Source organism: Rhinatrema bivittatum, chromosome 6, assembly GCF_901001135.1.
Source record: "Rhinatrema bivittatum chromosome 6, aRhiBiv1.1, whole genome shotgun sequence".
Classification (NCBI taxonomy): domain Eukaryota; kingdom Metazoa; phylum Chordata; class Amphibia; order Gymnophiona; family Rhinatrematidae; genus Rhinatrema; species Rhinatrema bivittatum.
In genome coordinates this window covers 334813-358331 of record NC_042620.1, presented here as the reverse complement: position 1 = coordinate 358331, position 23519 = coordinate 334813, and the positions used below count along the sequence as shown (strand labels likewise).

General features: G+C 44.6%; 1 protein-coding gene across 1 annotated transcript in view; it reads left to right on the top strand.

The window, feature by feature from the left end:
• The window catches only part of LOC115093338 (fibrous sheath-interacting protein 2-like), a 561966-nt gene that overhangs the window by 210233 nt on the left and 328214 nt on the right, over positions 1-23519 (top strand). Inside the window, exon 4 of the mRNA XM_029604965.1 lies at positions 4645-7740. Coding sequence (XP_029460825.1) covers positions 4645-7740 — 3096 coding nt within the window. The remainder of the gene's footprint in view (positions 1-4644; positions 7741-23519) is intronic.

Here is a 23519-nt window from a genome sequence, read left to right as displayed (position 1 = left end):
CCCGCGGTCCCCCCGGGAGGAGCCTGTAGGGACCCGGACTGCTGGGACTTAGGAAGTCACACACCAGAGAATCACCGCTAGCCGATCCAAAGTCAGGAACCAGGAACACCAAGATGAAACAGGAACAAGGATCCAAAGCACAAGAACTCACCGAAGCAAGCAGACCTGACTAACCACGGAAGTTGCCAAGTCAACGAATGAGCAGAGGAAGTCTTCTTTTACACTTCCTCTGCTCTGGCTCATAGGAAACAGGTGAGTCTAGTTAAAGGGATTAGGTCCCTTTAAATCTGAGAAGGGGGCACGGCCTCGTGCCTAAGGATGGTGGCGGCCATCTTGGATTTCCTCCGCGGAGGAAACGCCGCTGGACGCCGCAAGGGAGGAGCAGGGACGGTTCCCCACCCGGCGACCAGCACCGGGGTCCATGTTGGAGCGAGGGATGTTGGATCCAGGGCTTCTCCCGGAACTCCCGCGGTGGGTCGCCGCCGCAGGCATGGTAGGGGGCCGTGCCTGTGGACGGCCTCAGGCGCGGAACACAACACCAACTGAGTGTGATATACATCTGAAATCTCAGAAGTATATAAGTTTTGATAATATTTAAGAAACTGACTTAAAATGTCCAGGTCTTTTTTTAGCAATAGAATTATCTGGCTTTTTAATGGCATGAATTTGAGTTCTATTTTTTTTTGACAGTTAAGTATTGTGCCAAATGTCTACCAGTCCATTTGTTACCAATAATATTGAGATTGTCTCATAAATATGCTCTTCCCTGCTTTTTGACTAAGCAGCGTGTTATATTTATATTTTAATTTAGTAAGTTGTAGTAATGTGGCTGATAATCCATTTCAAATATGCTCAGTCTCTTTTGATTTTATTTCTCTTTCCAAGGAAGCTAGTGTTGAGTTATTAGTTCTTTTCTTTTATGCCACATAGCTGATGATTTCATCACATAGTGTAGCTTTAAAAGTCTGCCAGATTATTGGAATAGCGACTTTTTGTGACTCATTTAAGATATAAAACTCAGAGATAAAATGGGCCATTTTTCCTTTAAAATGATCATCCTCTAACAACATTGGGGCGGATTTTCAGAGCCCTGCTCGCGTAAATCCGCCCAAAACCGGGCGGATTTACGCGAGCAGGGCCCTGCGCGCCGGGAAGCCTATTTTACATAGGCCTACCGGCGCGCGCAGAGCCCCGGGACTCGCGTAAGTCCCGGGGTTTTCGGAGGGGGCGTGTCGGGGGGCGGGCCCGAACCGCGCGGCGTTTTCGGGGCGTGTCGGGAGCGTTCTGGGGGCGGGCCCGGGGGCGTGGCTACGGCCCGGGGCGGCCCGGGGGCGTGGCCGTGCCCTCTGGACCCGCCCCCAGGTCGCGTCCCGGCGCGCAGGAGGCCCGCTGACGCGCGGGGATTTACGCCTCCCTCCGGGAGGCGTAAATCCCCCGACAAAGGTAAGGGGGGGGTTTAGACAGGGCCGGGCGGGTGGGTTAGGTAGGGGAAGGGAGGGGAAGGTGAGGGGAGGGCAAAGGAAAGTTCCCTCCGAGGCCGCTCCGATTTCGGAGCGGCCTTGGAGGGAACGGGGGTAGGCTGCGCGGCTCGGCGCGCGCCGGCTATACGAAATCGATAGCCTTGCGCGCGCCGATCCAGGATTTTAGCGGATATGCGCGGCTTCGCGCGTATCTACTAAAATCCAGCGTACTTTTGTTTGCGCCTGGAGCGCAAACAAAAGTAAGCTATTCGCGCTCGTTTTAAAATCCGCCCCATTGTGTTAAATCTCCAACTGTTTGATTGTTTTTTTTAATTCTGGTATTGTGAATGTTATAGTAATGGCAACATGATCTGACAATAAAATGGGGAGAATCTCCACTTTAATAACCACAGGTAGAATAGTTTTGGAAACCAGAAAGTAATCTATTTGAGAGTATGTATGATGAGGAAAGGAAAAAAGGTGTATTCTTTCCCAGTAGGGTTTAGCAGGATCTACTAAACTCACATCTGATCTCATATCCTGAATTATTTGTAAGGATTTGGTTTGAACAGGCCGGCATTTAGATTGCCTATCCAATACCAAATCTAGAGGTTAATTGAAGTCCCACCTAAAATAATAGGTACGTCCCTATAGCCTAACAGAGTCTGTGCTATATCTTTAAAAAATTCAGGTGAGTCTGATTTTGGCACATATATATTAGAAAATAGAAGATGGTTCCCAGTGACTGATATAACTGATATGACCCATCTTCCCAACATATCTATCATTTGGGATATTATTTGAACAATTAAAGACTTTTTAAAAGTATGGCAACACCATTTTTCTTTTCAAGTGCCGCTGAAAATATAAATTCTTAATCCATTCTCTATGAAGCTTCGTTGACTCCTTATTATCTAAATGGGTTTTGTGCAGAAATGCCACATCTGCTTTGTTTTTTGATATATGTTAAGACTTTTTTCTCTTAATTTGATGATTTAGACCATTCACATTTATACTAAGAACTTTTAAGGCCTTAATTATACCCATCTTTATCTAAAGTAATGATTTAAATGTGAAATAGAAACAAGATGGCACAATATGTGGATATGCCCTTGGGAAGTCCCATACATTTTGGGGCAGATTTTAAAACCTGCGCGCAGGCGCAGATTTGTTTGCGCAACCCAGCGCAAACAAATCTATGCATGTTATAAAATCCAAGGTCAGCGCGCACAAGGGGGTACACAATTGTGCAACTTGCGCGTGCTGAGCCGCGCAGGCTGCCTCAGTCTCCTCCGAGGCCGCTCCGAAATCAGAGCAGCCTCGGAGGGAACTTTTCTACCACTATCCCCCCTACCTTTGTTTCAGAAGTTATGCCTGCCCGAGGCAGGTGTAACTTGCGCACGCTGGCATGCCATCCCCCGGCACAGGCCGCTATGCCGGAGGACTCGGGACTGCCCCCGGACCGCTGCCTCGCCCCCGGACCCGCCCCTTTTTCGAAGCCCTGGGACATACACGCATCCCAGGGCTTGCGCGCACCGCCGAGCCTATGCAAGATAGGCTCGGCACGCGCAGGGGCAGCTTGGGGTAGCTTTTTGGGGGGGTTACGCGCATATTTTACGCGTGTAACCCTTTGAAAATCTATCCCTTTGCTTAAAATTTTAAAATGATTATATTTCCAAGATATTCTCCTTGAAAAGGGAAAAAGCCGACAGTCATGACTCAACAGAAATTCATTGGATTTGCAGGAAAAACACATCACAAGATCCGCCCGTCCCCAAATTCCACTTAAATTGTTTAAAAATTATTAACAAAAACCTTCTATAGATGAAATATTTATCAAGCCTCAAATGTTTAAGATTCTCCTTTATACTTACTACTACACACATTTTCATTCAACTATACATGTACGCTTCCTACAGCAGACAATATGCATACTTATGTTCTCAAACACCTAAACATGCACACATACACATCTCCCCCACCATGAAAAATTTTCTTTTCTTCTAGCATACGCACACACGTGCACACAACATACGCATGCAATCACATGCACCTCTTTCTCTCAGTCAGTGATTGTTATGGGGAGATTGTACATTGCTGAATATCCTTAGTACTAAGAAAATCACTGTTACACTAAACATTTAGGGGTAGATTTTAAAAGCCCTGCCCGCGTAAATCCTGCCGGATTTATGTGCGTAGGGCACTTGCACGCCGGCCCACCTATTTTGCATAGGCCACCGGCACGCAAAGCCCTGGAATGTGCGTAAGTCCTGGGGCTTCGTAAAAGGAGCGGAAGGGGACGTATCCGGGGGCGTGTTGGCAGTCCGGGGGTGTGTCCGGGGTCAGGGGGCGGTCCGGGGCGGGTCCAGGGGCGTGGTGACGGTTCAGGGGTGGGCCGGGGGGGCGGTCCTGAGTCCTCCGGCACTGCGGCCTGTGCTGGGGATGGCGAGCCGGCAGGCGTAACTTGTACAACAAAGGTAGGGGGGGATTTAGGTAGGGCTGGGGGGGTGGGTTAGATAGGGGAAAGTGGGGGGACACGGAAGGAAAGTTTCCTCCGAGGCCGCTCTGATTTCAGAGCGGCCTCGGAGGGAACGGAGGCAGGCTGCGAGGCTCGGCGCGTGCAGGCTGCCAATTTTGCGCAGCCTAGTGCGCGCCGACCCCAGATTTTAAAAGATACGCGCGGCTACGCACGTATCTTTTAAAATCCGGCGTACTTTTGTTTGCGCCGGTTGCACGAACAAAAGTACGTGCGCGCACTTTTTTAAAATCTGCCCCTTAATACTGGATAGAGGAAATGAAAGCATGGGCTGATAAGGGACATGTATTGCAGATAAATATATTCAGCGTTCACGAAAAGTGCAAGAATAAGTGCACTCCTTCGTAAAACTACGCTGGTTCGACACAGATTGTCGTTGTCAAAATTAATCCCCCCCGAAGCATCTGGAAAGGCGAAACATGGGTCCGTGTTGGGGGACTTCATGCAAGATTCTGTGCTTAAAATTGAGGAGTTGCCTGAATAAAAATATAATTGTTACAGCAAAACCCTAGACCAGGAATCTTACTTATTCTTGCACTTTTCGTGAACGCTGATATATTTTGAGTGCAAGTGGTGCTCCAGTGAGTTTTAAGATAAATATATTCACACATAAATAATTTGTTCTCCTTTCTTTTTTTTTTGCAACAGGGCTGCCTGAAAACTGATTTTAAAAAGGATAAAGTTGGACAAGACATCATCAAAAGTAGTACCAGATGGCGATCTTCAGGAGCATATACAACTTTGCTTTCTTCTACTACATTTTTAGAAGATGTTATTACTAAGTTGATATCTAATGTGTTCTCTCTGTCCTCTGGCATGACAGAAAAAGAACAACAAAATACTTTATCAGAAACTGTTTTTAAGGAAATAGTTCAAAAACTAAAACATAAGGTGATGATGAAAATTCCACAGTATGGAATTTGGGATAAAAATAATTCAAATGTAAAGCAGTATGTCCATTCACACAAAGATGTTCAAAAAGTAGCTGAATCCATATACAACAATGTTCTGCAACTCTATGAATCTCAGCAAGCAATTCAAGAGGAGATTGTAAATAACAGTGGAGCTATTTTTGACAATTTAGCCAGTTCAATAATCATAGAAATGTATCAACATCTTCAGCCTCATTTAGCTGGTGATGTGTTACCTCTGTCATGCATCTCATCAACAGAAAACTCTATTGATGAAGTTACTGACATCAACATTACTTCTGAACAAAACTCACCCTTGAATACGCACCAAGAATCAGCATCACCTGCTAATGTGTATTCCTCTGCATTTTTGGAGGATGTTATTTCCGGACTTTTATCCAAAATCTTTTCTACTTCCTCAGATGACAATGGAACCAAAAGCAGGATACAATTGGAGCATGATCTCAGTGTAATAGCAGTAAAATTAGTTGTAAATTCTTTGTTAATGGAGATTACTAAAGCTCAAATTAAAGTTATAAACAATGTTAAAAAAGCGCATGATCCTCAACAGGAACACAAAGATGTTGAGAAAGTTATTGATTCGGTTTACTGTGATTTTTTAAGAGAATATGGTTCTCAGGAAGCAGTTTATACAAATATAACCAGAGATGATAATATTTTTGCCAGAAGAATGACTGATTTCTTACTAACAGAAATTTCTGATTACCAACTGCAGCCACTTTCTTCTGTAAATATATCACCTGAGCCATACATAGCTTTAGAAGCAGATAATATTGTTCAGAAGGTTCTAAATGATATAGACAAGATGAGCAATCAAAGTAAGCCTTATTTACCAAATTCTAGAAACATTACTTCTTCGATTTTAGAAGATGTTACTACTAGGCTTGTATCTAAATTTTTCCCTTCATCTTCCAACAATGCTACAACTGCAGATGACCAAGATGGGAAAATAGAATCAGATGTGAATAAGTTAGCCTCTAAACTCATACAGGAAGTGATGATGGAATTGTTAAATCATGATGTTTGGAATGAAGCTGGTAAACAATGTATGCATTCACAAAGAAATGTTCAAGATGTGGTTGATTCTTTTTGTAATATTTTTGAAAAATGTGAATCCCAACAAAGAGAGACTGAAAAAGCAAGTGGAAGCAAGCTTCTCGTTGAAAGCATATCTAGATTATTTATTAGAGAAATTTCTCAACATCAATTTAAGCCATCTTTGTGTGAAACTCCAAGCTTACTGACAAATGGATCAGGAAAGTGCATGGATCAAAGACAGGTTGCTGAACACTTTTCACCACTTTCGAACACAACTCTGGAGGCTAAGAATATTGTTCAGAGAATTTTAAGTGACATTGGGGACAGACAATGTAGGCCAGCAACTACGGATACTGAAGAGCAAGCTGAGTCACCTACAAGTGTTAAAGCTGTTAGTGTTGTTGACACCGTGCTTAAGGAGATGAAGCAGCCTCTTATTGATACACCTAATATGACTGTGTTGTCCTCTGCAATTTTAGAAGAAATTGTAGTCAAGTTTTTAACTAAACTTTTATCGAGCTGTTCTAATTTACCCCTGGGCACAGAAAACACTTCTCCAGTATCTCATTTATGTCAAATAACTGAAAAGTTATTAAGATCTTTGCTAATTCAGATCTCAAATCAGGCAGTACATATTAGAAGCTATTCACGATGCATATCCCCTAAAGATAATCAGGATATTGAAAAAATAGTTAACTGTGTTTTCAATAGTGTTTTGCAGATATCTGGATCCTCTTTGTCTATTTATAAAGACTTATCAAGCGACACTGATAATCTAGCACAAACAACAGCTAGTTTAATACTTGGAGAAATGCCTCATTATCAGTTTCATCAATTGCTTTCCCAAGAGACATTATCTCCTTTAACTTCAACTCTGGATGCTGATTATATAGTTCAAAAAGTTCTTAATGATATTGGAGTAAGAAAAAATCAAAATGTGTTGTATGAACCATTTGTAGAAGAAATTGTAAGCAGATTTTTGAACAAAATGGTTTCATCATCAAATTATCTTGATGGCACAGAACTCAGAAAGATGTCCTTTGATGATGAGCTGAGTAGCATAGCCTCACAACTAATAAACTCAGTCCTGGAGGAACTGTCAAGAAGTGAAATTAATGTAGTGAGAGCTACAAATGAAGAACGCTGTTTACATCCAGAAGATGATGAATTTATTGCTTTAGTAGTTGACTCAGTTTATCTTAATGCCTTGCAAGAATATGGATCTGCATGTGAAGTTTATAAGAATCTAACAAATAGAAACAAAGGTTTTTCAGAACGAATTGTCACTTTAGTGATGAAAGAAATCTCTAATTATCAACTTCAGCCTTTTTTTAGTGAAAGTGAATTACAAATTAAAGAGGACATAGGCAAAATTGTTTGTCCAATTGGCACAGTACAATCACCTTTAACAACTGGTGCAGAAAATATTGTTCACTCAATCATAGAAAAAATTTCAGATCAGGAAGCAGAATTATCAGTAAAAATAATCCCATATATCAGAGATACACCAGTTTCAATAGATCCAGCAATCATTTCAGAACACTTAGCAGTTATTTCAGTAAAAACCCATCTTCTTGACACGCTAAAAAAACAGTGCTGGGTTCAGACCGGAATGAGTTTAATGCACCTTAGGAAAGCTTCTGCATCTGGGAAAAACATTTTACCTAAAACTATAGATTCTGCACCATTTCCTCCTGGCCTAACACTTGAGAGAAAAAAGGAAAGACTCTGTTTATTGGACAGAGCTGGAAGATTAGACGTAAAAGCCAATGAGGTAAGTGACTAAAAAGAATTGTCTTTACAACTATAATTGCAGCAGTTTTCAAACTGGTGCAAAATCCACATCTAATTTTCAAAGAGAAAGTAAGCACATACCTTATCTTTGAAATCTGCTATGGGTACAAAGTTCCTACAGGGTTTTGTACCAGCTTTTTGTGTTGATTAAAATTTCTATGGAGACTAATGCACAGATATTTGAAAACAGAATCTACAAGCTCCCAGGGAATGCCTGCCCTCAGTTTGGCTAAAAGTATGCACTCTATGGAGCCCCTCACATACTTTTACTAGATTGAGTGATAACAATTTTCAGATAGGTAAATTGATGTTTATCCACATAAATGTCTTTGAAAACTGCCTTCAATGTTTTATTTATTACTCCGATTCATGTCTTACTGTATGCTTCCTGAGTTTGTACCACTCAGGGTACAATTTGGCAATCAAATCTTTTCAGTGACATTCTATTTTATGCACCATGGTAGGGCCTAAGAGAACAATTTTCAAAGATGTTTGCCCAGGTAAGTTGGCATTTACCAAGGTTAATTTGCCTGACTGAAGATTGTCCTGCTCAGTCTGGCTAAAGTACACATTGCCTTCCTCAGTATACATGCGATTAGCTGAGTTAGAAATAAGCATTCCAGGTTGGCCTGATTCTGTATACTACCATGCCGAGAGACCTACATTTGATTCCTGGTTCAAGTCTTTTGCTCCCCAGGTTTGCCAGGGCTTGGAGATGCTACAAAGGCAGTGTTCACACCCCCAAGAAGAGTGAAGTATAGTCATCTCATAATAGAAATACCTAGTGGCCAGATCTAAGGCCCATGACTGCAGGGATTTGGAAGGAATTCTTGTGCATGCCCTCCAGTTGAGGACTGTCCTGGGTAAATGCAAATGAAGATTTAGAGCACCAGATTCCAGTCCTGGTTCCAATTTAAACGGAAAGCCAAAAGAAATTGGAGGGAACAAGACATTCCTGGGTGTCTTGTTTAGGTGAAGAAAGTAAACAGCATTCATACATTGAAATTTTCAACTGTACATACATGGGTAGTTTCCTTCTGAAGACTGGCTGCAAGGTACATGGGTACAAAGTACACTGTAGACCCAATATAAACGAGGGCAATTGAGTCCAAAAATTTGATTTGCATTATAAGTGAGCCCATATTATTTATTTTATTTATTTATTTATTTATTTATTTATTTATTTATTTAAGGTTTTTATATACCGGCAATCATGAGAACATATCTTGCTGGTTTACATGAAACAGGAGTGCATTAAATACATTAAATACATCAAACTAGAACTGTGGTGACCGAAGGTACAGTTACAATTAACAAGGGTAGCAGAACTTGGAAAGAAGGAAGAGATAGGAAAGAGTAAATGGTTAAACGAAATACAAGTTAAATTAAGTTATATGCTATGTACAAATGGCATGATTAATGGCTGAATGTTTTGAGGAGTCCTTGGAATGTGTCCTTGGAATGTGTCATTAGATTGTGTCTGGGAAAGCTTGCTTGAATAACCAAGTCTTAAGTCTTTTCCTGAAAGTTAGGAGGCAGGGTTCCAGTCTGAGATCTGTAGGAATGGAATTCCACAGAGGAGGGCCAGCTGTGGAGGTGGCACGATCTCTTAGGGTAATGTGTCTGGTCGTTTTCGCAGGGGGAACTTGGAGGGCGCCTCTGTAAACATCTCGTAGGTCTTGTCCAGTTGTATACTTGGAGAGGGATTTGTAGATCGAGGGAAATGCGTTGATGTATAGTTTTGAAGATGACACATATGGCTTTGTACATGATACGGAAGTATACGGGTAGCCAATGTAGCTCTTTCAGGATGGGAGATATGTGGTCTCTTTTTCTTGCGCCTGTTAGGAGTCGGGCTGCTGAATTTTGAACCATCTGTAATGGTTTGGAATAGGATGAAGGCAGACCTAGCAATAGGGAATTGCAGTAGTCTAATTTTGAAAAAATGACTGCTTGGATGATCGTTCTGAAGTCTTGAGCATGGAAAAGAGGTCTTATTCTTTTCAGAACCTGGAGTTTATAGAAGCAGTCTTTGGTTGTTTTGTTGATATGTGCCTTGAAGTTTAGCCGGTTGTCTATTATCACTCCTAAGTCTCTAACTTGTGTGGTAGGTAGGTTGGTAGGAAGAGTAATGTTGGAGATATTGTTCTCAGGAGAGATGAGTAGGATTTCTGTCTTGGAGGAATTTAAGATGAGGTGTAGGCTGTTGAGTAGTTGTTTGATTTTCTGGTGGCATGATTCCCAGTAGTCAAGAGTTTTGGAGTATGTGTCTTTGATGGGGATGATGATTTGAATATCATCTGCATATAGGAAATACTTTAGATTGAGGTCGGTGAGAAGTTGGCAGAGAGGAAGAAGGTAAATATTGAATAGAGTCGGGGATAATGAAGAACCTTGTGGGACTCCTATGGCAGAGTCAAATCTTGAGGATTCTTTGTTTTGGAGTTTAACTTTGTAACCTCTGTTATTGAGAAAGGTTTTGAACCAGGATAGGACGGTGCCGCTGATTCCTATGGACGACAGCTGGTTTAGGAGGATGACGTGGTTGACCGTGTCGAACGCTGCGGATAGGTCTAACAAGATCAATAGGAAAGAGTTTCCTTTGTCGAGGCCCAACAAGATATGGTCTGTCAACGAGGTGAGGAGGGATTCTGTGCCTCGATTTTTTCGGAAGCCGTGTTGTGGGGTGAAGAGAAGATTGTTGTCTTCGATGAAATCTGAGAGTTGAGAGTTTACTAGTTTTTCCATGAGCTTGGCGATGAAAGGGAGGTTAGCTGTGGGGCGGAAGTTGTTGGGGTCCTTCGGGTCAAGGTTAGGTTTCTTTAGGAGCGGTGAGATTGAGGCCATTTTGAGATCATCTGGGAAGGTTCCTTGAGCTAGAGAGCAGTTGATGATATTTGTCAACTGCTATTGTGGCTATTGTGTCTGGAATAGATAGAAGTAGTTTGGAGGGGATGTGGTCTGCAGGATGAGACGAAGGTTTCATTCTTCTCAGGATGGCTTGTATCTCAGAGGAAGAGACGGGTTCAAAGGTGTTTAAGTTGACGTTTTTGTGGGCAGGTTGTTGATATGTCTGGAGGGCGGCGGTATCGGAAGGCAGTTGTATTAAGAGATTGGTGATTTTATTTTGGAAAAACTGAGCGAGTTCTTCAGCTTTGGATTGTGCCATGTTGCCGGGGATTTCTTGCGGTATGGTTTGAGTGAGGCTGGAGACATAAGCGAAGAGGGCTTTGGCGTCAAAGACCAGGTTGTGAATCTTAGATGCATAATAGTCTTTTTTTGATTTTGAGGTGAGGGATTTGTATTGGCATAGTGTAGATTTGTATGAAGAGATGGTGATGTCACAAGGGGTTTTACGCCAAGTCGCTTCTTTTTTTCTTAAACTTTGTTTTAGTTTCCTGAGTTCACTGGTGAACCAAGGTTGTCTGTTGGAGGCATTGGTATGAGATTTTTTTGTGGTTGAAGGACAGAGCTTGTTGGCTATATTTTCTGTTATGTTGTTCCAGGAGCGAATGGCAGTGTTAGGGTCGGTGAGGTCTAATAGGGGGAGCTGTGAGACCAACTGGTTGTTAAGGTCTTCTGGGGAGCATCGCTTCTTGTAGTGGAAAGAAGGTGAGGGGATGTTAGGAGTGTTGGATTCTTTTAGCATGAAGGAGGTAGAGATGAGAGTGTGGTCTGACCATGGAACCTTTTTGTTCTTCAAATTGGATGTAGTCGTAATGCCATTGTTGACGAAAATCAAGTCCAGAGTGTGACCCGCTTTGTGTGTGGGTTCGTTGACTAGTTGTTGGAATCCCATAGCAGACAGGGCTGTGAGGAGGGTTACGCAGCTGTTAGATGGTGAAGGATTGTCTATGTGCAGATTGAAATCTCCTAAGATGATTGCTGGAGTATCCAGGTTGATGAGCATGGTGGTGATTTCAAGGATGGGGGAGACATTGGATTCTAGGAGCCCCGGGGGGGCGTAGACAAGAAGGATTTGAAGATGTTGTGAGGTAAAAAAGCCGACTTCCAGTTTTGAGTTGGAGCTGAATGGATGTTGGGAGAAGTTAAGGCTTTTTTTGGTAGCCAGCAGGATTCCACCTCCTCTTTTTTTCAGTCTCGGGAGTGAGAAGACGTCATAGGTCTGTGTAGGTAGTTGGTTTATTAAAGCTGTATCTGAGGGCTTAAGCCATGTTTCAGTTACTGCACAAATATCTGGCTTGGCGTCGGTGAGAAAATCATTGAAAATTAGGGATTTTTTTGTTAGGGATTGTGCATTGAAGAGGGAGAGGCCTAAAAGTTGGGTGATTGGTGTAATCAAAATAGGGGTGAGGGTTTTTAAGTTATTGTGAAGGGCTCGTCTGGCAGATGTTCTTTTAGATAGGAGGCGGTGTTGTAAAGTCGGTATTGGAAGAGCTAGAGACATTGTGGATGGTTAGCTGGCTGGCGCAGTGGGTAGGCAGATGGGAGGATAGGCTGGGATTAGGAGATAAATAATTAGTTGGTTAGGGCTCTGGATGAGCGCTGGATGGTTGCTTGCTGAGTACTTGCTGAGAGGGCGCAGGATGTTGCTTGCTGAGTACTTGCTGAGAGGGCGCAGGATGGTTGCTTGCTGAGAGGGCGCAGGATGTTGCTTGCTGAGTACTTGCTGAGAGGGTGCAGGATGTTGCTTGCTGAGAGGGTGCAGGATGTTGCTTTCTGAGAGGGCGCAGGATGTTGCTTGCTGAGAGGGCACAGGATGTTGCTTGCTGAGTACTTGCTGAGAGGGCGCAGGATGTTGCTTGCTGAGAGGGCGCAGGATGTTGCTTGCTGAGTACTTGCTGAGAGGGGGCAGGATGGTTGCTTGCTGAGAGGGCGCAGGATGTTGCTTGTTGAGAGGGCGCTGGATGGGCGTTGGTTGGTTGCTTGATGGATGAGAGCTGGAAGGACGTGAGCAGGATGGACGCTGGATGAGCTCTAGTGCGGTATTGGTGTGATACTGCTCGGGGAAGTGAGGGGCGAAAAGAAGGGGCGAAACAAAGGGGCAGGCCCCTTTGTCGCGCTCCTTCGTGTGCGCGACGCCCGGGAGAGTGGTGGTTTAAATACCCCGCCAGTCGCGCCTCTGATGTCACCGCAGCGATGTTTTTCGTGGGCTGTTCTTCTTCTTAATGGCGTTTCGGGGCGAAGGCTCGCAGCTCGGCTCGGGGCCTGCTGGAGGCGAGGGCTCGTGGCCCGGGTCGAGGCCGGCTGGAGGCGAGGTTTCACGGCTCCGATCGAGGCCGGCTGGAGGCGGAGGTTCGCGGCCTTACAGGTAGGCGAACTGCTGGAGAGAAGGGCCGGCGATCGGCGAGGGAGCCCGATCGGGGTGAGCGGAACAGGAGGCCTTATATCGGGTCTACAGTACTCTGAGGCCCTCAACATGAAGGAGTTCTCCAGGTTCAAATCAGGAAATGCCAATTAAAGAGATGGATGATGGAGAACATCTGGGACATAGCCTCAGTGCCTTCCAGTGCTGTGCAGTGTTCATGGCGCTGCCGCACTCACTGCACCTGTGGGTTAATAGTATTAGTTCTAAGCTGGAGGGGAGCCCCATCTTCCAGCAGTTAGAGGAGAAACTGTGTGAGTAGATGAACATCATGAATTATAAGGCCGAATGCCATGCATACTCGTGTTCTGTTTGGCGGCACCTAAAAGATTCTAATACAAGAGACTTCCGGTGATGACGTCACCGATACGGAGGTCGGGAGACTGAGCTCCGGCACTCACCCTCCGAATTCTCCGTTTAAAGCCCTAACACATCGGAGATTTCGCGGTGATTAGATGCGGGAGGGGCTCTGAGGGGTTTGTGCACCGGCTGGTGGTCCCGGAGAGCGCCGGGAGTGATGGTGTCAGGAGGCCGGCAGGAAATGGTGCTTGGCGAGGCAGCCCGTGGCCAAGATGGCGGCGACCATGTGAGCGGGGGCCTGCCGGGGCATTAGAACATCGTGGCTCCTTCGGCGGAGGGCTGGCGCCCCGAGAGTGAATGGAGGAGGGGACCCTCCGAAGCCCATTTCTATGAATTGAAGAGGCCCAGTAACCAGCGGAACATCGCAAGAGCTCCACTGACATAGGCATGCCAGAGCAGGGCTAATATGGCGGATGCAGGTGAAGATTCATATTTTTTTTTAAAAAAAGGTCTGCACTGGAGAACTGAGGGGGAGAGGGGTTTCTCTTTTTAATTTTTTTTTCTCTGAGGTCGATTTTTTCCACATTTTTTTTTTCTTCTTATTGGTTTCCGATGGCTGCCCGTGGGGGAAAAAAGGAAAAGGAGCGTGAGAAGGCTAGGCAGCCAGAGCTCCCTCTGGAAGACGTGGTAACCATGCCAGACAGGGGCTCTCCACCGCAGGGCTCCCTAGCGGACTTGACGGCAGCAGTCTTGGCCGCAGTAACGCCAGAATTAAAAAAGATATCAGATCAGCTGCAGGAGCTAAACACCGGTATGGCAGCGATTGATCGCAGATTCACCGAGCTGGAAGAGAGGGTGTCTGATAATCAAGATGTCCTACGGGTGGCGCAGACAATTGCAGGTTTACAGGCAGCCTTGGATAAACAGGCTAGTAAGATCGATGACCTGGAAAATAGAGCCCGGAGAGCTAATATCAGGCTGGTGGGACTGCCAGAGAACCTGCTAGAGCACACACTCCCTGGGTTTCTCGAGGGCTGGCTTCCTAAAGCGTTGTCCCTCACGGAACTGTCGGATCCCCTCAGGGTAGAAAGAGCCCACCGACTTGGTCCTAAGCGGGCTGTTGATGCGAAACCCCGGGTGGTTATAGCGAAGATTTTGAACTACTCACATAAAGTGGCGATCCTGCGAGCTCTCCGCCAGGGTTCTAAACCTACCTATGAAAATCGTCCTGTGTTAATTTTTCAAGATTTTTCGGCCACCGTCTCCCAGCAGCATCGGGCTCTGGCACCCTACTGCACCCAGTTATTTGACAGAGGTATTTGAGCGGTGCTAGTTTATCCTGCGAAAATGCGGGTCCAGACCACAGATGGGGTCCGTTGGTTCACTGAAGCCAAGGCCGCTCAACAATATATCCAATCTCTACCAGCTACCGGCGATGTTACCACTTGAGATGAATCATGGCTCTCATGCCTATGTTTGCCTTTAAGCCATTGGCCTGGATTCAAGGATAAATTATCGGTTACCGACGGCTTCTACACTACGGACTTTTTCTGGACCTTCCAGTTCAGGTTTTTCATTTGTTGACTGTGTGTTAAAGTTGGGTTGGAACTACACGGACGTTTCCGTATAAATGTTCTCTGGGAGCTACCTGCTGGGCTCTTGCGGTTCTTTGTAGCCGACAGGACATGCTATTTTTCTCGGTGGATCCTGGAATGGGCCTACGTTAGCAACATTGAAGAAATCATCGATTGGAGGCCAGACGATCGGAATATCAGGGGCAGAGCAGTTACGAATGGCTCTCCTATTTTTGGAAAGGAAGAATGACTGTTGGATATTGGAGGGAACATTTTTTGAACTAGCTTTATTATATGTTGGTTCTCTAATTCACAGTGTTCCCTCTACTGAACATTCTTAAAGCTGGTTAATGTATTTTCCTGCAATATTTCATTCTCCCTCCCCCGCGCCCTGTTTTTTGTAATTTTCCTCCTTTCACAAGTTTATTGTAAACCGGCATGATGTGCCCGCACGAACACCGGTATATTAAAAGCTGTTAAATAAATAAATGTTAAATAAATTATCTGTTCTTATCACAGTGTACAAGGGGAAGGGGGGGGGGGCCAAGCTTGGTCTCCTAGCGCGTCCCACCTGTTACCTAGTGACAGGAGCAGGGGAACGGTTACTGTGGGATGGGGGGGGCGGGGGGTAGGAAGGGATTGGGGGGGCCAAGGGGGGATACTCGTTGGGGAGTGGGGAATAGGGGGAAGAGATCTCAGGTCAAAATTTTTGATTGTTTTCAATATACTGAACTTGTTATCCTGATTTGTTACCATGGGGGGTGGGTCCAGCTGGGAGACCCATTCTCTAACATAAAGGTATGCATGAAGTTTCTCATGGTAGAGTTTAACGGCTTTAGTGAATAGTCGTAGCACCTACTTCTTTTCTTGGAACGTGGGCGGAATAAATTCCCCGATTAAGCAATATAAGATTTTACAGGCACTTAATAAGAAGTCTGCAGGCATTGCTTTCCTACAGGAGACTCATCTTTCTGATCTTGAACATGGAAAGCTATGCCAGCGATGGGTGGGTTCGGGATATTTTGCCTCTGCCAGTACTAAGTCGGCGGGAGTGGCCATTCTGATAAGGAAATCCTTCCCAATTAAGGTGGTGAAGGAATTTAAAGATCCAGGAGGCAGATATTTGATCTTAGTGGCAGAATATAATCAAAAACCTCTTGTCCTTTGTAATATATATGCCCCATATGTGTATCAAGCATCGTTTTTTGAAGGTATACATGCCTTACTTATCCCGTATTTGGACGAGATGGTGATAGTGGGGGGAGATTTTAATGCGGTCAAGGACCCCTCCTGTGACCGTTCATTGGCTAAATCTAAGGGAGTGCCGAGCAAAGGTTTACATTTCTTGGAGTCCACACTCCATCTTACGGATGCTTGGTGTACTTTACACCCTCTTGATCGATAATTCACTCATGTATCGCGAGCGCATGCCACTCATGCCAGGCTTGATTATTTTCTTGTCGGCACACATAGCTTTTACAAGATCCTTGGGGCAGGGATTGATGATGTGGTGATCTCGGATCACGCTCCCATATGGTTGGAACTTTCCAATTCATTGCCGAGACTAGAGGTTTTTCAGTGGAAATATCCATACTTCCTGGCGGAGGATGAATTCTTCCAAGCGTTTTAAAAAAATAAGTGGGCAACCTTTGCTGAATTGAATAGTCAGCACCTGGATAATCCGGTGTTGTTCTGGAATACAGCAAAGGTAGTGCTTAGGGGGGAAATTCTTTCATATGTAGCCCATCAAAAGAAATCGTTAGATAAGCAGCTTTTTGCTTTGGGTGCCCAACTTCAGAGAGCTAAACATGATTTGGTGCAATCTCACTCCACTCAGCACAGGGAACGGTATTTGACTATACAAACCGCCATTAATAAGTTGATCCATCAACGCTCCAAGAAAAGCTTTCTTTATTACAAATTTAAATTATTTCAATATGGTCAAAAGTCTGGTAAATGGATGTCTCGCTTAATTAAATCGGCCCGTGGCCCTAGTCATATACATGCTATTAAAAATAAGCAGCAACAACTGGTTACATCCCATGAAGGTATAATGCAGGCGTTTCACGAATACTACTCCAAGCTCTATCAGACAGAGGGTTGGGATGCCTCCAAATGGGAGGCCTTTGGAAATAAGATTCAGGTTCCCTCTCCGACAGTCGCTCAGCAGCGCATGGTTCGGAGAGAGGTATCTTTAAAGGATACTAATGATGCATTAGAATTAGAGCATCCCGACAGTGAGGTTCCAATAATTAGAAAAGTAGTCCAAGTGCCTGTAACTAAAAACTCACCTGAGCTAAAAAAATTCTAACTTATCCCTATCAATTAAAAAGCAGAATGAAAATACAAACAAAAAACAAACCTTGAAATGTTTGTATGCTAATGCCAGAAGTCTAAGAAGTAAGATGGGAGAATTAGAATGTATAGCAGTAAATGATGACATAGACTTAATTGGCATCTCAGAGACATGGTGGAAAGAGGATAACCAATGGGACAGTGCTATACCGGGGTACAAATTATATCGCAATGACAGAGAGGAGCAGTCGGGAGGAGGTGTGGCGCTTTATGTCCGGGATGGCATAGAGTCCAACAGGATAAACATCCTGCATGAGCCTAAATACAAAATTGAATCTTTATGGGTAGAAATCCCTTGTGTGTCGGGGAAGACTATAGTGATAGGGGTATACTACCGTCCACCTAGTCAAGATGGTGAGACGGACAGTGAAATCCTAAGAGAAATTAGGGAAGCTAACCAAATTGGTAGTGCAGTAATAATGGGAGACTTCAATATCCTATATCGAAACACGTGGTATAGAAAAGTTAAACCATCACATCGCTATGAAATTTTATCTTATATATTTAGGGACCATCATACCACCCACAGTGCTCACAAGTCAGACTTGCATCTCATGCACTTTAACGGGGTCACGTTTAATCAATTGGTCCAGATGAAAGGCATCAAAGTTCAATATTGAGTATTTTTATGAATTTTTTTACTATATGTATTTAAAAAGAAGAAACTTCCCTTGTTTCTGAATTATCGGGGTTGCTTATCCCGTAGCTGTCGGGGAAACTTGTCCGACGCGCGCGTTTCGCCACATCAGCTGCTTCAGAGACATCCGTATTCAAGCTCTCCTGATCCAGCACATCCCCATATCTTTAGCGGGGGTATAACCGAGCGAATTTCATGCAAGGTACCGAAGGTCCATCTATTTTTCTAAAGTAAAAGGGCTTGAGATTATAAAAAGATTTCAGCGATTACAATTTTCTTAAAAGTATTTAACGATATCAAGTGGACAATCCTTGAAATTATCAATCCACATTGGAGAGGGGGGAATCGTGTACAGACGCTTAGACAATGTGAACAAAAGTGGATCTTTCAATTGAAATCAGTGACACCTGGTGGCCTAAACAAGGACATAGAATGGTTCCATTTTTGGTGATTGCCCGCCGAAATCAGGAATCACTTGATTCACAGGTGGTTTCAAAATACCGCTGCATTTAAAATCAGACCGACCCGAGCCGCCTCACTGCTAGAATTAACTGGGCAGGGAGCTGGTGTCGGCGTCCGGTGAGTCAGACTAACTTAAACCTTTTTTCCCCACTTGCTAAAATACATCGTTAAATACTTTTAAGAAAATTGTAATCGCTGAAATCTTTTTATAATCTCAAGCCCTTTTACTTTAGAAAAATAGATGGACCTTCGGTACCTTGCATGAAATTCGCTCGGTTATACCCCCGCTAAAGATATGGGGATGTGCTGGATCAGGAGAGCTTGAATACGGATGTCTCTGAAGCAGCTGATGTGGCGAAACGCGCGCGTCGGACAAGTTTCCCCGACAGCTACGGGATAAGCAACCCCGATAATTCAGAAACAAGGGAAGTTTCTTCTTTTTAAATACATATAGTAAAAAAATTCATAAAAATACTCAATATTGAACTTTGATGCCTTTCATCTGGACCAATTGATTAAACGTGACCCCGTTAAAGTGCATGAGATGCAAGTCTGACTTGTGAGCACTGTGGGTGGTATGATGGTCCCTAAATATATAAGATAAAATTTCATAGCGATGTGATGGTTTAACTTTTCTATACCACGTGTTTCGATATAGTTCATTTTAATCGTGGGATTTTTCACTAAGAGAATTTATGTGTTTAGACTTCAATATCCCCAATATAGACTGGGTAAATGTATCATCGGGTCACGCTAGAGAGATAACGTTCCTGGATGGAATAAATGATGGCTTTATGGAGCAATTGGTTCAGGAACCGACGAGAGAGGGAGCATTTTTAGATCTAATTCTCAGTGGAGTACAGGACTTGGTGAGAGAGGTAACGGTGGTGGGGCCGCTTGGCAATAGTGATCATAATATGATCAAATTTGATTTAATGACTGGAAAAGGAACAGTGTGCAAATCCAAGGCTCTCGTGCTAAACTTTCAAAAGGGAAACTTTGATAAAATGAGAAAAATTGTTAGAAAAAAACAGAAAGGAGCAGCTACAAAAGTAAAAAATGTCCAAGAGGCGTGGTCATTGTTAAAAAATACCATTCTAGAAGCACAGTCCAGATGTATTCCACACATTAAGAAAGGTGGAAAGAAGGCAAAACGATTACCGGCATGGTTAAAAGGGGAGGTGAAAGAAGCTATTTTAGCCAAAAATTGGAAGAAGGATCCAACAGAAGAAAATAGGGTAAAGCAGTGGTTCTCAACCGGTGTGTCGCGACACCCCAGTGTGTCGCCAAGCACCGGCAGGTGTGTCGCGGCTCCTGGTGTTCCACTGCCCCGCTTCTGCTTCCCTTCTCCCCAGGCGCGGGGCTGAATGGAGAGACGCTGCGCGCCACCGCTGGAAGCCAGGCCGGCGGGGCTGAAGAAAGAAGAGACGCTGCGCGCCGCTGCTGGCGGCTAAAGAGCGGAGAGACGTGTGCCCCGACGCCACTGGCCGCGGCTGAAGAGCAGAGAGATCTGCGCGTCGACACCAGTGGGGCCGAAGAATGAAGAGACCTGCACGCTGCCGCCAGCGGCTGAAGAGCGGAGAGACCTGCGCGCCGATGCCAGCGGGGCTGAAGAGTGGAGAGACCTGCGCGCCGCCAGCGGCGGCTGAAGAGTGGAGAGACCTGCGCGCCGACGCCAGCGAGGCCGAAGAATGAAGAGACCTGCGCGCCGACGCCAGCGGGGCTGAAGAATGAAGAGACCTGCGCACTGACGCCAGCGGGGCCGAAGAATGTAGAGACGCTGTGCACCACTGCCGACAGCTGAAGAGCTGAGAGACCCTGCGCACCACAGGAGGCGGCTGGAGAGACGTTTTGCACGCGGGAGGTCAAGCCAGAGGCAGCTGAGAAGTGGAGGCCAGGCTTATTGGGCCAAACAATGAGAAGAGGCTCCATGTGAGCTTGTGTGCCTGTGGTAGAATGGGTGCATGAGTGAGAGCTTGTGTGCCTGTGCTAGAATGGTTGCCTGGGTGCATGAGTGAGAGCTTGTGTGTGTGTGTGTGTGTGTGTGTGTGTGTGTGTGTGGTGGAATGGGTGCGTGAGTGAGAGCTTGTGTGCCTGTGGTAGAATGGGTGCCTGGGTGAATGAGTGAGAGCTTGTGTGCCTGTGGTAGAATGGGTGCCTGGGTGCGAGCTTGTGTGCCTGTACTAGAATGGGTGCCTGGGTGCGTGAATGGCAGCTTTGTGTGTGTGTGTGTTGGAATGCATGCCTGGTTGCATGAGTGAGAGCTTGTGTGCCTGTGATAGAATGGGTGCCCAGTTTTGTGTGTGTGTGTGTGTTGGAATGCGTGCCTGGTTGCATGAGTGAGAGCTTGTGTGCCTGTGATAGAATGGGTGCCTGGGTGGTGAGTGGCAGCTTTGTGTGTGTGCCTGTGGTAGAATGGGTGCCTGGGTGGTGAGTGGCAGCTTTGTGTGTGTGCCTGTGGTAGAATGAGTGCCTGGGTGGTGAGTGGCAGCTTTGTGTGTGTGTGGTAGAATGGGTGCCTGGGTGCATGAGTGAGAGCTTGTGTGTGTGATACAATGGGTGCATGAGTGGCAGTGTGTGTGTGTGGTAGAATGGGTGCCTGGGTGCATGAGTGAGAGCTTGTGTGTGTGTGGTACAATGGGTGCATGAGTGGCAGTGTGTGTGGTTGTAAGTGACAGAGTATGTGTGAGATTGTATGTAAGTGAGAGAGCATGTGTGTGATTGAGAGAGACTGGTCAGGGAGGTGACGTGTGTGTGTGTGTGTGAGAGAGAGAAACAAAGACTGGTCAGGGAGGTGACTGGTATGTGTGTGAGAGACAGAGACTGGTCAGGGAGGTGACTGGTGTGTGTGTGTGTGTGAGGAAGAGATACTAGTTAGGGAGGTTACTAGTCTGTATGAGACAGAGGCAGGTTGTGACTGGTTGTGGGCCTTAAGGAAGAGGACTGTGAGGACAGAGCTTTAGCAGCCACTGCTGCTTCTGGTGAGTGCTATTGGTCTGCAAGGGAAAGGAGTAGGAGAGTTGCTGGAGAGGGTAAGTAAAGGCAGCTTTTTAAGTTTATTTTTCTTGATTGACTGCCATTTTAATTATTGCGTATTATGTGATGTGTCTGCTGTTTTGAAATATTTTGATATTTAGACAATTTTTATTAATTTTTATAAGTTTTTAATTGTTGGATGTTATTCTGTTCATCAGCTGTTTTGTAACATTTATTAGTATAGTTTTACAATTATTTCTAAGTGGGTATCTATAAAAGCTTGGCTTGCTCTGTTTTCCCAATAGGAGGTGTATTAGTGTTTAGGGCCTGGTTAAATATTTGTAGTGGTAAATTACTGTCTTTTCATAAGGAGGGGTATTGTGCCTGCCAGTATAAAGAGTTTGTTTTGCTTTTACTGAGATGTCATCAGATCCAGAATATCTTTTTTTGTATGGTGAGCTGTACGGATAATGCCCTAGTTCTGCTCTGCACCCATTTTTGGGGGTCAACGTGGTTCCTGAGGATGCAGAATGTATATTTACATTTTGTCCCGTGATGGTCACATGTTCAGTGTGTCACGCACTTGAGAACCATCTGTCAGATGTGTCCGGGCCGAAAAAAGGTTGAGAACCACTGGGGTAAAGCATAAACATTGGCAAGTTAAATGTAAGACATTGATAAGACAGGCTAAGAGAGAATTTGAAAAGAAGTTGGCTGTAGAGGCAAAAACTCACAGTAAAAACTTTTTAAAATATATCCGAAGCAGAAAGCCTATGAGGGAGTCAGTTGGACCGTTAGATGATCGAGGGGTTAAAGGGGCACTTAGAGAAGATAAGGCCATTGCGGAAAGATTAAATGATTTCTTTGCTTCGGTGTTTACTGAAGAGGATGTTGGGGAGGTACCCGTAATGGAGAAGGTTTTCATGGGCAATGATTCAGATGGACTGAATCAAATCACGGTGAACCTAGAAGATGTGGTAGGCCTGATTGACAAACTGAAGAGTAGTAAATCACCTGGACCGGATGGTATACACCCCAGAGTTCTGAAGGAACTAAAAAATGAAATTTCAGACCTATTAGTAAAAATTTGTAACTTATCATTAAAATCATCCATTGTACCTGAAGACTGGAGGATAGCAAATGTAACCCCAATATTTAAAAAGGGCTCCAGGGGCGATCCGGGAAACTACAGACTGGTTAGCCTGACTTCAGTGCCAGGAAAAATAGTGGAAAGTGTTCTAAACATCAAAATCACAGAACATATAGAAAGACATGGTTTAATGGAACAAAGTCAGCATGGCTTTACCCAGGGCAAGTCTTGCCTCACAAATCTGCTTCACTTTTTTGAAGGAGTTCATAAACATGTGGATAAAGGTGAACCGGTAGATATAGTATACTTGGATTTTCAGAAGGCGTTTGACAAAGTTCCTCATGAGAGGCTTCTAGGAAAAGTAAAAAGTCATGAGATAGGTGGCGATGTCCTTTCGTGGATTGCAAACTGGCTAAAAGACAGGAAACAGAGAGTAGGATTAAATGGGCAATTTTCTCAGTGGAAGGGAGTGGACAGTGGAGTGCCTCAGGGATTGTATTGGGACCCTTACTTTTCAATATATTTATAAATGATCTGGAAAGAAATACGACGAGTGAGATAATCAAATTTGCAGATGACACAAAATTGTTCAGAGTAGTTAAATCACAAGCAGATTGTGATAAATTGCAGGAAGACCTTGTGAGACTGGAAAATTGGGCATCCAAATGGCAGATGAAATTTAATGTGGATAAGTGCAAGGTGATGCATATAGGGAAAAATAACCCAGGCTATAATTACACAATGTTGGGTTCCATATTAGATGCTACAACCCAAGAAAGAGATCTAGGTGTCATAGTGGATAACACATTGAAATCGTCGGTACAGTGTGCTACGACAGTCAAAAAAGCAAACAGAATGTTGGGAATTATTAGAAAGGGAATGGTGAATAAAACGGAAAATGTCATAATGCCTCTGTATCGCTCCATGGTGAGACCGCACCTTGAATACTGTGTACAATTCTGGTCGCCGCATCTCAAAAAAGATATAATTGCGATGGAGAAGGTACGGAGAAGGGCTACCAAAATGATAAGGGGAATGG